Source organism: Lithobates pipiens, unplaced genomic scaffold (assembly GCF_037356315.1).
Source record: "Lithobates pipiens isolate NorthernLeopardFrog02 unplaced genomic scaffold, aLitPip1_a1.2 Scaffold_19, whole genome shotgun sequence".
NCBI classification, from domain to species: domain Eukaryota; kingdom Metazoa; phylum Chordata; class Amphibia; order Anura; family Ranidae; genus Lithobates; species Lithobates pipiens.
Window position 1 is genome coordinate 222,293,414 of NW_027507764.1, and position 15,307 is coordinate 222,308,720.

Genomic DNA, 15,307 nt, shown 5'->3' on the forward strand with positions numbered 1-15,307 from the left:
CTTCCCCAGTAGTTACATACTGTAAATGCATAAAATTCTTTAACCACTTGCCGACCGCCGCACGACAATATACGTCGGCAGAATGGCACGGGCAGGCATATGGGCGTATATATAAGTCCCTGCCTGCCCGCGGGTGGGGGGCCCGTTCGGGCCCCCCCCCGGTGCCTGCGGCGGTCGGCATTCCTTCGAGAGCGATCCGGGATGAGGGGGCGGCCATTCATTCATGGCCACCCCCTCGCGATCGCTCTCGACGAATGGAAATCCTCCGTGACATCACTTCCTCTCCTGTAATGTAAACACAGGAGAGGAAGTGATGTATTCTCTCCTCCGTGTCGGTATTTTTCGTTCCGGCACCGAGGAGAGAGGTTCGGTGAGTTGCACCAACACACCACACATACAGTAGAACATGCCAGGCACACTCACACCCCCCCTTTACCCCCCGATCACCCCCCCAATTACCCCTGCCCCCCCAGTCACAGTGACACCAATTGCTTTTTTTTTTTTTGCATTGGTGTCATTTGTGACTGTAATAACTGTTAGGGCAGTTAGGGTTAGCCCCCTTTAGTTCTAATGTACCCCCCTAACCCCCCCAATATAGGTTTAACCCCGTGATCACCCCCCGTCGCCAGTGTCACTAAGGCTGGGTTCACATTGCAGCGGTTTGAGAACGGATGTGATTCGCACCGCACTGCAGTGCAAATCACATCCGATCTCTGTGCGATTCAAGTTCAGCCATACAGATAGTATGGCTGAATTCGTGTCGCACCCGCCGCACCCGCCGCAAACTCGCACGGGACCCTTTTTTTGGTCCGCAGCAGAATCGGATCGCATGGGTGTTCACACCATGCGATCCGAGTTTGCAGATCGCACTGCGATATGCGAACTGATCTGGGGGTGTCATTATTTCACTGACACTCCCAGCAGTTCGCATAGGGCAGTGTGAACTGCCGCCGGGAGGCATGCGATGCGGGAACCCGCCGCGGATTCGTGGCGTTCCCGCATCGCTCCAGTGTGAACCCAGCCTAATAAGCGATCATTTTTCTGATCGCTGTATTAGTGTCACAGGTGACGCTAGTTAGGCAGGTAGGTATTTAGGTTCGCCGCAACTTTTTATAGCGCCAGGGACCCCCATATACTACCGCATAAAGCCCCCTGATTGCCCCCTAGTTAACCCTTTCACCAGTGATCACCATATAACTGTTACAGGTGACGCTGGTTGGTTAGTTATTTTTTTATAGTTTCAGGGCACCCGCCATTTATTACCTAATAAAGGTTTAACCCCCTGATCACCCGGCGGGTGTCATTTGTGACTGTAATAACTGTTAGGGCAGTTAGGGTTAGCCTCCTTTAGTTCTAAGGTACCCCTCTAACCCCCCCAATAAAGGTTTAACCCCGTGATCACCCCCCGTCGCCAGTGTCACTAAGGCTGGGTTCACATTGCAGCGGTTTATGAGAACGGATGTGATTCGCACCGCACTGCAGTGCAAATCACATCCGATCTCTGTGCGATTCGAGTTCAGCCATACAGATAGTATGGCTGAATTTGTGTCGCACCCGCCGCACCCGCCGCACCCGCCGCAAATTCGCACGGGACCCTTTTTTTGGTCCGCAGCAGAATCGGATCGCATGGGTGTTCACACCATGCGATCCGAGTTTGCAGATCGCACTGCGATATGCGAACTGATCTGGGGGTGTCATTAACATTTCACTGACACTCCCAGCAGTTCGCATAGGGCAGTGTGAACTGCCGCCGGGAGGCATGTGATGCGGGAACCCGCCGCGCATTCGTGGCGTTCCCACATCGCTCCAGTGTGAACCCAGCCTAATAAGCGATCGTTTTTCTGATCACTGTATTAGTGTCACAGGTGACGCTAGTTAGGCAGGTAGGTATTTAGGTTCGTCGCAGCTTTTTATAGCGACAGGGACCCCCATATACTACCGCATAAAGCCCCCTGATTGCCCCCTAGTTAACCCTTTCACCAGTGATCACCATATAACTGTTACAGGTGACGCTGGTTGGTTAGTTATTTTTTTTATAGTTTCAGGGCACCCGCCATTTATTACCTAGTCTCACTAGTGTACCCCTAAATTTAGGGGTGTCTACTTTCCAAAATGGGGTCATTTGGGGGGGGGGTTTGTGCCATCTTGGCATTTTATGGCCTTCAAAACTGTAACGCCCTTAGAAAGCCTGAAGGCGGTGCTTGGTTTTCGGGGCCCCGTACGCGGCTAGGCTCCCAAAAAGTCCCACATATGTGGTATCCCCGTACTCAGGAGAAGCAGCAGAATTTATTTTGGGGTGTCATTTCACATATGCCCATGGCATGCGTGAGCAATATATCATTTAGTGACAACTTTGTGAAAAAAAAAAAAAAAGTTTGTAATTTTCCCGCAACTTGTGGCAAAATATAAAATATTCCATGGACTCAACATGCCTCTCAGCAAATAGCTTGGGGTGTCTACTTTCTAAAATGGGGTCATTTGTGGGGGTTTTGTGCCATCTTGGCATTTTATGGCCTTCAAAACTGTAATAGGTAGTGAGGAGTGAAGTCAAATATTTACGCCCTTAGAAAACCTGAAGGCGGTTCTTGGTTTTCGGGGCCCCGTACGTGGCTAGGCTCCCAAAAAGTCCCACATATGTGGTATCCCCGTACTCAGGAGAAGCAGCAGAATTTATTTTGGGGTGTCATTTCACATATGCCCATAGCATGTGTGAGCAATATTTCATTTAGTGACAACTTTGTGACAAAAAAATAAAAAAAAATTAAAGTTTGTAATTTTCCTGCAACTTGTGGCAAAATATAAAATATTCCATGGACTCAAAATGCCTCTCAGCAAATAGCTTGGGGTGTCTACTTTCTAAAATGGGGTCATTTGTGGGGGTTTTGTGCCATCTTGGCATTTTATGGCCTTCAAAACTGTAATAGGTAGTGAGGAGTGAAGTCAAATATTTACGCCCTTAGAAAACCTGAAGGCGGTTCTTGGTTTTCGGGGCCCCGTACGTGGCTAGGCTCCCAAAAAGTCCCACATATGTGGTATCCCCGTACTCAGAAGAAGCAGCATAATTTATTTTGGGGTGTCATTTCACATATGCCCATAGCATGTGTGAGCAATATATCATTTAGTGACAACTTTGTGAAAAAAAAATAAAAAAAAATTAAAGTTTGTAATTTTCCACAACTTGTGGCAAAATATAAAATATTCCATGGACTCAAAATGCCTCTCAGCAAATAGCTTGGGGTGTCTACTTTCTAAAATGGGGTCATTTGTGGGGGTTTTGTGCCATCTTGGCATTTTATGGCCTTCAAAACTGTAATAGGTAGTGAGGAGTGAAGTCAAATATTTACGCCCTTAGAAAACCTGAAGGCGGTTCTTGGCTTTCGGGGCCCCGTACGCGGCTAGGCTCCCAAAAAATCCCACACGTGTGGTATCCCCGTACTCAGGAGAAGCAGCAGAATTTATTTTGGGGTGTCATTTCACATATGCCCATAGCATGTGTGAGCAATATATCATTTAGTGACAACTTTGTGTAAAAAAAATAAAAAAATTATTTTTTTGTCATTATTCAATCGCTTGAGGCAAAAAAATAAAATATTCGATGGGCTCAACATGCCACTTATCAATTTCCTTAGGGGGTCTACTTTCCAAAATGGGGTCATTTGGGGGGGTTTTGTACTGCCCTGCCATTTTAGCACCTCAAGAACTGAGATAGGCAGTCGTAAACTAAAAGCTGCGTAAATTCCAGAAAACGTACCTTAGTTTGTAGATGTGACAACTTTTGCGCAAACCAATAAATATACAGTTATTGACTTTTTTTTTACCAAAGACATGTGGCTGAATACATTTTGGCCTAAATGTATGACTAAAATTGAATTTATTGGATTTTTCTAATAACAAAAAGTAGAAAATATCATTTTTTTTCAAAATTTGCGGTCTTTTTCCATTTATATCGCAAAAAATAAAAATCGCAGAGGCAATCAAATACCATCAAAAGAAAGCTCTATTTGTGGGAAGAAAAGGACGCAAATTTTGTTTGGGTACAACATTGCATGACCGCGCAATTACCAGTTAAAGCAGCGCAGTGCCAAATTGTAAAAAGACCTCTGGTCATTTACCAGCAAAATGGTCCGGTCTGAAAGTGGTTAAAGACCAACTAAAATGGAGGTTGTCAATGGGGCAGGAAGACATAGACAGAAATAATGACCTGACAGAAATTCCTAGTTTTATTGAGAGATGTTTTTCTGTGCTTGTGTCCTGAATACTGAGATTTACTATAACTTCCTGTCCTAGCAGAAAATGAGAGGAAATCTCATGGGGTCAAAAATCTCATGGGGTCAAAGACCGCAGAAAAAGCAAATCTAGCAAGGGTTCTATCCTTGCCTTATACAGTCTATAACTAAAAAACAAAACAAAAAAACAAAACAAAAAACACTGTGTCTGTAATTTGGCTTTAAAAACATTAAACTATCCATGCAGGCTTTGAAAATCAAGGTTGAGTCAAAGGCCTTAATAACAGTTTCACCAAATAAAATGTTATCTAAAAGCATTTAAAAGTACACAAAACATGATACTGTTGGTAAACGTGTGCCTTTTTCTTATTCACTCACTCTTATTTCCTCTTCTTTCACAGCTCCATCCTTTTCAATGCTTTACCTCTCTTGAATCTTTTATTTTACTCAACCACCTATAACTATAAGCATTTCTCTATTGCTCTTAATTCCAGCATCTACTGAAATCTTCCACTTGTTATCATGTTTCTACACTTAAAGTATACTTCTATTCAAAACTTTTTACATTTTTACATTTTGGATACAGTACAGAACAATTAGAACCATCATTATTTTTACATTTGTTGTTGTTTTCTTTTGGCATCTATGGTACTATTTAGGGGGTTTTTCCTCACTTCCTATGCCACTAAAAACATAATAACATAATCATCAATACAAAAAGCAAAAGAGAAAATTAACAGGAATAAAAGTAGCAATAAAGATCAGATTTTTGTATGAACCATAAAATCCCTTTTTTTCCCAAAAGATACAGGGAGTCTTAAATGGTTGGACACTGGCAAAACCAACTGCAGGCCAGTATAGGATAACCCTTTCAACAAAACTTATGCCGCATACACACGTCCAGACTTTTCGACAGACTAGGTCCGATGGAATGAATCCGTTGGATATTACGATCGTGTATAGGCTCCAGTTGACTTTTTTTTTCCCCAAAAGTCAGATGGACCTAGAAACAAAACATGTTTCAAATCTTTCCGACAAACTCGAGTCCGGTCGAAAAATCAGTTCGTATGTATGCTCGTCCGACGGGCAAAAACCAACGCTAGGACAGCTATTGGCTACTGGCTATAAACTTCCTTATTCTAGTCCGGTCATACGCCACCACGTTTGAATCCGTTGGACTTTGGTGTGCTTGTCTGTGGCCAAGTCCGTTCGTTCATAAAGTCCGACGGAACTCTGCCGAAAGTCCGTTGGGAAGACCATCGGGCCTAGTCCGTCGAAAAAAGTCCAGTCGTATGTACACGACATTAGTTTTGAAACAAAGCAGTGCCGAGTGCATGATCATAAGAGTACAGGGGTGTCCCTATGGGCTCCAAGGAAAGGAATTTACAGTGCATACAAAAATTTGATTTTCTTTCTTGTCCAAAAAAAATAATAATATATAATGTTTGGGGGTTCTAAGTAATTTTCTAGAAAAAAAAATGTGGTGTCTACAAGGAAAACAACATTGTGGGTTAGAATAGAGAGAAGAATGTCTTTAATAGCGTGTTTTAAATTATAGAGAGAACAAAATTCAGATCCAGAGCAGGGGTCAACAACCTTTTTCCACTTAAGGGCCAGATTTAATGTATGTGAATGCATGGAGGATGCCACATTCACATGCTAATAAATGAAAAATAAACATCAAAAACCTTAGTATTATGTTAAAGGAGTGTGAGATATAAAAAAAAAAAAAAACACACATACCTCTATGCTGTACTACATAAGCTCTGAGTGATCACATGACCAATTGCTCAGTTCTTGGCCAGCTCTGAACAGAGAGCGGCGACTGTCAGTCACCGTTCTCTGCTCTGCCCCTCCAGCGCCTTCTGTAGCGCCAGGTTGGGGAGGAGGTGGAAGAGGCTGGCCTCCTGATGAAAGTTGAAGCCAGCTGTCAATCAGGCAATGGGGTGGATCCAGGCAATACTGTTGGGATGCTTCCTGAGCCTAGAGCAGCTCTGCCCCATCAGCTGATAGCGGAGGCACAGGAGGACGACAGTAATTAGTCCTTCTGTGACCCACAATAGAAGTATGATCAAAAAAAGCCTCATTCATAGTTCTCTTAATAATTAAAGTTTTTTTTAATAAGAAGAATGCAGTCAAAGTTTACGCTAACAGAATAGAAAGAACAAAGACTCCTGACAGTTTATATTCTCTGCAGTATTTACTGCATTAATTTTGAAACAACTGTGTGCCAAAGACACACAACTGATTGAGTAGTGCAGGCTAAAATGACTCCCACACTTAGGCAGAACTTCTTGTTCCTAAATTGTTGCCTTCATGAAATACAGCCAATTCCCCCCACATTTACTGACTACACAAATATTATTTAATGGACTACTAAATAAAGATGATGGTTCACTGTACAGACAGCCACTGCATGTTCTCTATGCAGCTACTGAGAAACAAGTATTAATATCAGCAAGGAAATCTAAGTCATTCTAATTTATTATAAACTCTTTCGGCTCTTACTAACATTTCTATTAGTTACATAGTAATATGCATGGAATAAACATGCTGCCAAGTTAAAAGGGAAATACTTTCCTATAAAAAAAATTCACAGTACCTCAGATGACTGCAATTCCCAGATCAGTCCTGCTGGTATTATGAAAGTAGATGCAGAATGATTTAAACTATCATTTGTGGTTAGCTAGGGTAAATGAAGGTGAGCTGTTACTGCTGTTACACCTACAATAGTATACTATAATCACTGGTGTAGCGTCAGGGGTCGCAGGGGTCGCAATGGCGACCCTGTCTATGCTCCAGGTGACCCGTGTGGTTTCCCTGTCACAGGAGGGGTGGTGGGGGTGGCATATACAGGAACCGATCCCCGATATTTTTCCCATGCAGCCGCTGAAAGCCGGCTTCTCCTTCCACCGCCATTCAGTGGCTGCAGGAGGCAAATGGAGGGGGCCAGTTCGCTCTGTTTATTCATAACTGAAGCATAGAAAACTGTGTTCACTATGCTTCAGTTTGTGAATGAACAGGAAGGTCTGTAAAAAGGTATTTTGTGTGCATTCATTCTGTGTAGCTGAGGCTGCGAAAATGGAGATTAAGGACTGTCCAGTGCCCTAATGACACCATCCACACACGCACCGTCACACTGTCAACTCCTCTACTGACTGACAATGTCCACTTTTATGGTTGGCTAAGTTTATATTTTTACAGTGTCATTTGTTTTGTTTTTTTGTTTTGTTTTTAGGAAATTAACTAGCAAGGCCTAACTAAATAGTAAGGAAAACTTAGAAAAATTGAATAAAAGGGGGGCACTGACCCCCAGTGATTTTTAATCTCTTTCATGTTCAGGTAGATCTCTGTCTCTCAAAGGTTTCCTACCATTGCTCCAAGGTATTCAAAACAATTAGAGAGATATGTCAAAATGTGGACAGTTTCTCCCAAATCTGAGTAATTTAAAGTTATGCATGCACTACTTTTGGGGCACTGCAGTGCGTTTTTTTTAATGAATGGGCTGAAACGCATTGCACGCAAATCGCAGAGGAATCACACAGAAAAGCAAGCACGTTTTTGTGCGATTCCTGGTATAGACCGGCCATAAAATTTTCTGAAGAACTGTTGGATGAAGGTGCGGAAACACCACCTGAAAGAAAAAAACAATTTCCATACAAGTATCTTTTTATTCTCTTTCCTTTTGTAAAACACATCTGTGAACCATAAAAGTGACCACACCTGAAATGTGAAGTTAAGAGGTTGGAAGATACATTCCATATCTTGAAGATGAATGAAGTTGGAAGCATCAATTGTATCGCCATACACAAAAGAGGAAGGAGACACAGTCCTGTAAAAATAATCAACAAATGATGTTCTCTACAGAAACTTCAAATTATATAATCATGCTGGGCTTTCCCTTTTTTAAATAATGAGATTATAAACTGACATTTTCAAATAACAGTTTACTAAGCCACATAGTGGGTGCTATAAAACTTTATGCAAATATATAAAAAAAGGATATCTGGCAGGATGAGATACTAAATAAAAATAAGTTACAAATTGTACATACAGACATATCCCCACCTTTACCTGGCAACAAAAACATTTAAGCCAGGATGGAACAAAAAGTTTCCTTTACCCTTCTCCTTTTGTGTCTCCCACCCTCCCCCTCCCAGACACTGCAGCCTACGGTGGGAGGGGGGTTTCAGGCAGTGCTGTCAATCCAGAAAGTAGTGGGCAGGACTAGGTGTGGCTAGGTGTTGACTGGCAAGCTACAGGCTTGCAAATCTGCAATGACAATTCTGACGACCATATCTGTAATATTTCCTCATCCCACTGTAGTACTAGCAGGCACAGCCTACTTAAGAGTGGCAACTCTACTCAAAAAATTTACGAGCAGTGTCATCGATGCTACAGCATTTCAGAAAGCTGCATTAGGGGGACTTTACTGGTAGGCTCAACAGTTGTGAGACTTTATAGGGAGAATAAAAGACAACTGTCGGTACAGATGCATTTCTAATTTATTAAATGAATATAAAGGGGTGGGTCCTGCGCAAATCGTGCCACTCAAATAAAATACACAAATTCAAAATAATATAAATATGTGCATACATACAATGCCGTGAAAAAAAATATAGTCCAAAAAACAGCACGCATAAAAATATATAAAAAATATATAAAAAAATGGAAAAAAGGTTTAATGATAGAACAATAATAAAATGTCCGCTACTCAAGGCTCCCAGAACTCTCACCTTTAAACGAAGTGAATAAGCAAATCAAACAAACTCCAGGATTCTCTTATTTCATTCATAAATAATAAATAATAGCCATCAGGAAATCCAAAGGAGGGATGCAATGATACAATTCCGCCACTAGAGGGCCAGTCCCAGCTTCCAGAACAGGTGAAATGGATCTTCACTTCTATTTCACAGTGTATGGCTCAAAATAAGAGAGAGGAGGGGGAGAGAGAGAAACAGGAGACTTCCATAGTGTAGTAGTTTAAAAAACGGCAGGTAGATTTATTAAAAAGCAGTAAAGACTCTCACATTTTAATTGCAAAAACAAGCACAATCAGAAAGAGGGTATAATGACAACTTCCTCCCGCCTTACTCTACTTCCGGTTCGTCCTCTGGCCAATCCCTACGCGTTACGTCATGTGACTTCTTCATGGGGATCCCCATGAAGAAGTCACATGACGTAACGCGTAGGGATTGGCCAGAGGACGAACCGGAAGTAGAGTAAGGCGGGAGGAAGTTGTCATTATACCCTCTTCCTGATTGTGCTTGTTTTTGCAATTAAAATGTGAGAGTCTTTACTGCTTTTTAATAAATCTACCTGCCGTTTTTTAAACTACTACACTATGGAAGTCTCCTGTTTCTCTCTCTCCCCCTCCTCTCTCTTATTTTGAGCCATACACTGTGAAATAGAAGTGAAGATCCATTTCACCTGTTCTGGAAGCTGGGACTGGCCCTCTAGTGGCGGAATTGTATCATTGCATCCCTCCTTTGGATTTCCTGATGGCTATTATTTATTATTTATGAATGAAATAAGAGAATCCTGGAGTTTGTTTGATTTGCTTATTCACTTCGTTTAAAGGTGAGAGTTCTGGGAGCCTTGAGTAGCGGACATTTTATTATTGTTCTATCATTAAACCTTTTTTCCATTTTTTTATATATTTTTTATATATTTTTATGCGTGCTGTTTTTTGGACTATATTTTTTTTCACAGCATTGTATGTATGCACATATTTATATTATTTTGAATTTGTGTATTTTATTTGAGTGGCACGATTTGCGCAGGACCCACCCCTTTATATTCATTATTTGATAGTTTGTGCTCACTATTTTGTCCTGCTGCATTTTTTAGTTAGCATTTGCACTTTATATCACTCAGGCTCTTTTTCACAGCATCTGTGTTTCATTATATCTGATTTTGGATTTTGTTCCACTTTAGTCACTTATTACCACTTAGCGGCGCGAAGGCTGACCACTTTTATTTCTAATTTATTGCTGCAGCATACATTATTTTAGTGGGAGTTCATAGTTCTTTTCGTCTATAGACAAACATCAAAAAAGCACATAGTGAGAAGGGACATAATATCACTGCACAGAAAAAAAAAAATATTAGCAGAATTTCATATAGATAGATACAGAAATACCTGGAAATAATCGCAGTAACAGCAGCCATACATCATCTATATCTCCAGCTTCATTCATTACAATATTGATGATTGTAACAATTACTTTTTATGTGCAAAAAAAAGTTACCCCGGCTTATATATACTAAAGGTGCATCCTGATCCTCAGTACTGTTACTTCCATTTTTTATTCATGCTGGATGCTACAGATTTTGGTGTACAATAAGAGCAGACAGAATTTGGACAGCTTCGTTTTAACCAATCACTACAGTCAGGGCAGGACTTAGGGGGGTGGGGGGCCCTGGGCTTGAGTTACTTTCGGGCCCTACCTTCTATACATTACTGTATTTATCGGCATATAACACATGCCGGCGTATAACGCGCACCCCAAGTTTAGGAGGGAATTTTAAGGAAAAAAACGTATACGAGGGAAATGTAACCACTTTCAGACTGGACCATTTTGCTGGCTTAAGACCAGAGCACTTTTTGCGATTCGGCACTGCGTCGCTTTAACTGACAATTGGGCGGTCGTGCGACGTGGCTCCCAAACAAAATTGACATTTTTTTTTCCCATAAATAGAGCTTTCTTTTGGTGGTATTTGATCACCTCTGCGGTTTTTATTTTTTGCACTATAAACAAAAAAAGAGCGACAATTTGGAAAAAAAACATTATTTTTTCCTTTTTGCTATAATAAATATCCCCCAAAAATATATAAAAAACATTTTTTCCTCAGTTTAGGCCGATACGTATTCTTCTACATATTTTTGGTAAAAAAACGCAATAAGCGATCATTGATTGGTTTGCGTAAAAGTTATAGCTTTTACAAAATAGGGGATAGTTTTATGGCATTTTTATTAATATTTTTTTGTTTTACTAGTAATGGCAGTGATCTGCGATTTTTATTGTGAATGTGACATTATGGCGGACACATCGGACATTTTTTACACATTTTTGGGACCATTGTCATTTATACAGCAATCGATTCGTGTGTAAATGACACTGGCAGTCAAGGGGTTAACCAGGAGGTGGCAGTGTAGGGGTTAAGTGTGTCCTAGGTGCGTGTTTCTAACTCTGGGGGGTGTGGCTGTGTTTTACAGATCCCTGATCTCTGCTTCAATCACATGGAGCAGAGATCAGTGTCACTTGTTGCTAGGCAGAACGGGGAGATGCTGTTTACATCGGCACCTCCCCATTCTTCCTCCCCGTGAGACAATCGTGGGTATCCCTGCGGCGATCGAGTCCACGGGACCTGCGATTGGACTCACAGAGGTCCCGCCCGGCATGCACGCGTTGGCTCGGCGGCAAATTCAAAGGGACGTACCTGTACACCCATTTTCCTGTCCGTGCCATTCTGCCGACGTACATCGCAGTGCGCCGGTCGGGAAGTGGTTAAGGAAAAAACTTACATTTAAATGCCCATCAATGCAGCCTTATCAGTGTCCATCTGCAGCCTTGCCCATCCATCTGCAGCACTGTCCAGTGTTATTGCAGCCTTGTCAGTGTAACCTTGTCATTTGCAGCCTTGCCCCAGTGTCATTTGCAGCCTTGTCATTGCAGTCTTGAAGTTTAAAAATGGCACCGCCAAGATACACAGGACTCTCGGGTCCTGTGGTGGCTCTCGGGACCTCTCACAGTTCCGAGCAGAGCCGAGAGTAGCCGAGTGTACTTGGCTCGGCTCACAGTCACGCCCAGTCCCTTTGTTATGTCCATCATAGGGTTGGACTGGGCGTGACTGTGATTGGAGCCGAGGCAAGTACACTCATCTATGTATCTCGGTGGGGCCCCCTATTGGGCAGGGCCCATGGGCTTGAGCACAGTCAAGTCCAATGGTAAGTCCGGGCCTGACTACAGTACAGAGGAGCAAGCTGCACCTTAAGGCTCGCTTCACACTGCAGCGATGCGGGAACCCTGCAAATCCAGCATGGGTTCCCTCATCGCATGTCTCCTCCAGGCAGTTCACACTGCCCCATGTGAACCGCTGGGAATGTAAATACAAAAGGTAATGACACCCCCAGATCAGTTTGCATACCGCAGTGCGAACTGTCAATTTGGACAGGAATCAGATCGCATGGGCGTGAAAACCCACGCAATCTGATTCTGGTGCGGACCAAAAAAAATGTCCTGCACGACTTTGGTCTGAATGCAATGCAAATTCATTAATACTATATGAATTCGGATCACACAGACATCGCATGTGATTGGCATCGCAGTGTGGTGTGCGAATCACATGCAAATCACAAGCAGTGTCTGACATCACATTAGCCAAGGTAACTTTTTTTTCTAAATTGCACATAAGAAATGAAGACATTCTGCTTTAACCACTTGCGGCCGGCCTGCCCGCACTGTACTGCGGGAGAGTGGTGGCTGTAGGCAAAGTGACGCACCCGTACGTTGGTGCCTACTTCTGGGTTTAGGGAGAGCCCATGAGTGCCCATCCGCCTTCTACTGTGATTGAACAAGCCTGTCAGCAAGCCCCGTGCATGATTCACAGCTGAAACATGCTGATCAGCCATGAATGTTGACATTCAACACAGAGCTCTGTACAAAGGAAACAATCTCTGTGTTTATCATCTCTGCAAAGCAAGAATGAGAAACAGAGATCTGTTAGTAAAAGCAGCACACTTTACACACATTGCGGCACACTTTTAACCCTTGATCGCTCTAGATGTTAGCCCCTTCCCTGCCACTGACAGTGTATAGTATTATCACTGATCGCTGTATTAATGTCACTAGTGATGCGGCAGTTATAGTGAGTTCCTCTCAGTGTCAAATTGACTGCTGCAGTATTGCAGTCCCGTTTTAAGCCATTAATAATATAAAAATGAGAGCATAAAGGTGCTGTAAAGTCTCAAGGTTTTTGCACCCCGACAGCCGATCAAAACATCAGCTGCAATGCTGACATCGCTGGACTCCAGGACAGGTAAGTGTCCTATTATTAAAAGCCAGCAGCTGCAGTTTGTGTAGCTGCTGGCTTTTAATTTTTGCAGCAGTGGGTGGACCTCCGCATTTAGGTGAAAAACCTTCTGTGTTGCAGCTACCCCCTAGAGACCCCCCTTTTTCATATCCTGAACCCATTTGTTCTAGCGACAAGCACTGGCCCAGCGGCTCCACCTGCTGTTTCTGTCCTGATTGCATCAATTGATAGCAGCAGGAGCCTATTGGCCTGTGAGTGCTTGTGGCTTGTGAGCGTGCCTGCACGAGTGCCACCATGGAAAGCGGCTCTCCGTGGGGGCACACGATGAAGAGGAGGATTGCCACCGGGGCACCCCAGAAAAGGAGGATTGGGGCTGCTCTGTGCAAAACCCTTGCACTGAGCAGGTAAGTATAACATGTTTGTTATTTAAAAAACAAAACAAAAAAAACCTTTACAATCACTTTAATCGGTTAAGGAGAAATGACCTACAGATACATTTCACTTTAACCATTCAGGGCAAAGGAACAGTGCAAAGGATCTCCCTGAGCTCCCCCTCTGTTCCTTCCTCCTTTGCAGCTGGTGGCAATACCCTGAATGAACAAGGTGGCAACATCTGTAATGTTGACAGACTTTTAGCAATTTAACAAAGGAAAGGTTAAGGAAGTCAATATCTTTTTTTTTCAGTATTGCTAATCTCTTGATAACTGTATGACAAATTGGAGGTCAGCATTGGCAGATGTGTAGATGAAAGCTGATAATGTCTTTTATTAATACTGGAAAGAGATGTGAATACAAAACTAATGATAACAGCAACATATCCTGTTTTTACAGTCTGGGAACCAATGGCTAGATGAAAGCTTTTGCCGGAAAGTTTGAAATATAAACATAAAAAGAATGTTATTTTCCACTGAAGATTGTACATTTCCTTTGTATTGCTATAGGATGACAATCCGTTGCTTACCCTGTAACTGATGAGTCCACTTCGTGCTTTAGAGGCACTGCCAGAATAAGGGTGTTGTCATGCAAGGACTCTGCCCGTTCAATGTTTCCGCTGTGGGGAAAATATAATAAACAAACTATTAAATGTCATTAAGCAGTTTTTCATATCAAGCACACCCATCTAATACGTGTATAAATAGAAGTAGCTTACACTTCATTTTTTGCCTATGAGTAGCTGCTTGAAATATTATAGCTAAAAGTGTTTTATAAAAGTACCTCTGCCGCATTACATTTGGAAGACTGCAGTTTCACTAGTTAAGCTATTCTCCTTCAGACTGACATCTCATCCTTAGCTAGTGAAATATATATAATACACCTGGTCACAAGCATATATTAGAATTCACAAAGGGATTACAAAACCATTTATTCTACAGAGGAATACACCATCTCTTAAATGGCAATTGTAAAGACATATGTTATTTTAGTACAGAGTGATATTCTTCTCCAGACTTTCTCAACCTTTATATCGGGGGAACCCTTGAAATAATTTTCAGGTCTCAAGGAATCTAACCTAAAATTAATTATACCTATAGTTCATGGTACATTAGCACAATCACTAAATTGTTGGACTGCCTAAATATAAGAATAAATAATATGGAAAAACTAGCATATTTGACACCCTGGGTAGATCTTTTTTTGCTCTGCACAATGGTAATATTCTTGAAGATAATAAAAAATGTAGATAATAAAAATTGCGGTGTCCTCTAACATTGGTGGTCATTGTAGAAGTGCCCCCTTGCATTGGTGGTCAGTGTGAGTAGGGTATCAATTTGCCATTGCTCACCACTCAAGGAAACTCTAGAAACCTTTGGGGGTATGGTAGAGTTCCATAAAAACCTGGTTGAGAAAGTCTGCTCTACGTTATTACTTCTGAATCTAGCATATTTACTTATTAGAAATACATATTTTAGGTATTCTCATCTACCAAAAGCTATGTAGAATTAAAAATGTAAGTTTTATACCTGGAATGTTATGACTGTTTCCTTTTCCTGCAGATTGGAGGCAGAGTGATCATTTTTATTGATCATAACAATAACATATTTGAT

General features: G+C 42.0%; 1 protein-coding gene across 1 annotated transcript in view; it reads right to left on the bottom strand.

Moving 5' to 3' along the window:
- The window catches only part of ITGA9 (integrin subunit alpha 9), a 569,728-nt gene that overhangs the window by 83,027 nt on the left and 471,394 nt on the right, over positions 1 to 15,307 (bottom strand). Inside the window, exons 21-22 of the mRNA XM_077491718.1 lie at positions 14,224 to 14,313; positions 7,950 to 8,058 (exon numbers count right to left, since the gene is read on the bottom strand). Coding sequence (XP_077347844.1) covers positions 7,950 to 8,058; positions 14,224 to 14,313 — 199 coding nt within the window. The remainder of the gene's footprint in view (positions 1 to 7,949; positions 8,059 to 14,223; positions 14,314 to 15,307) is intronic.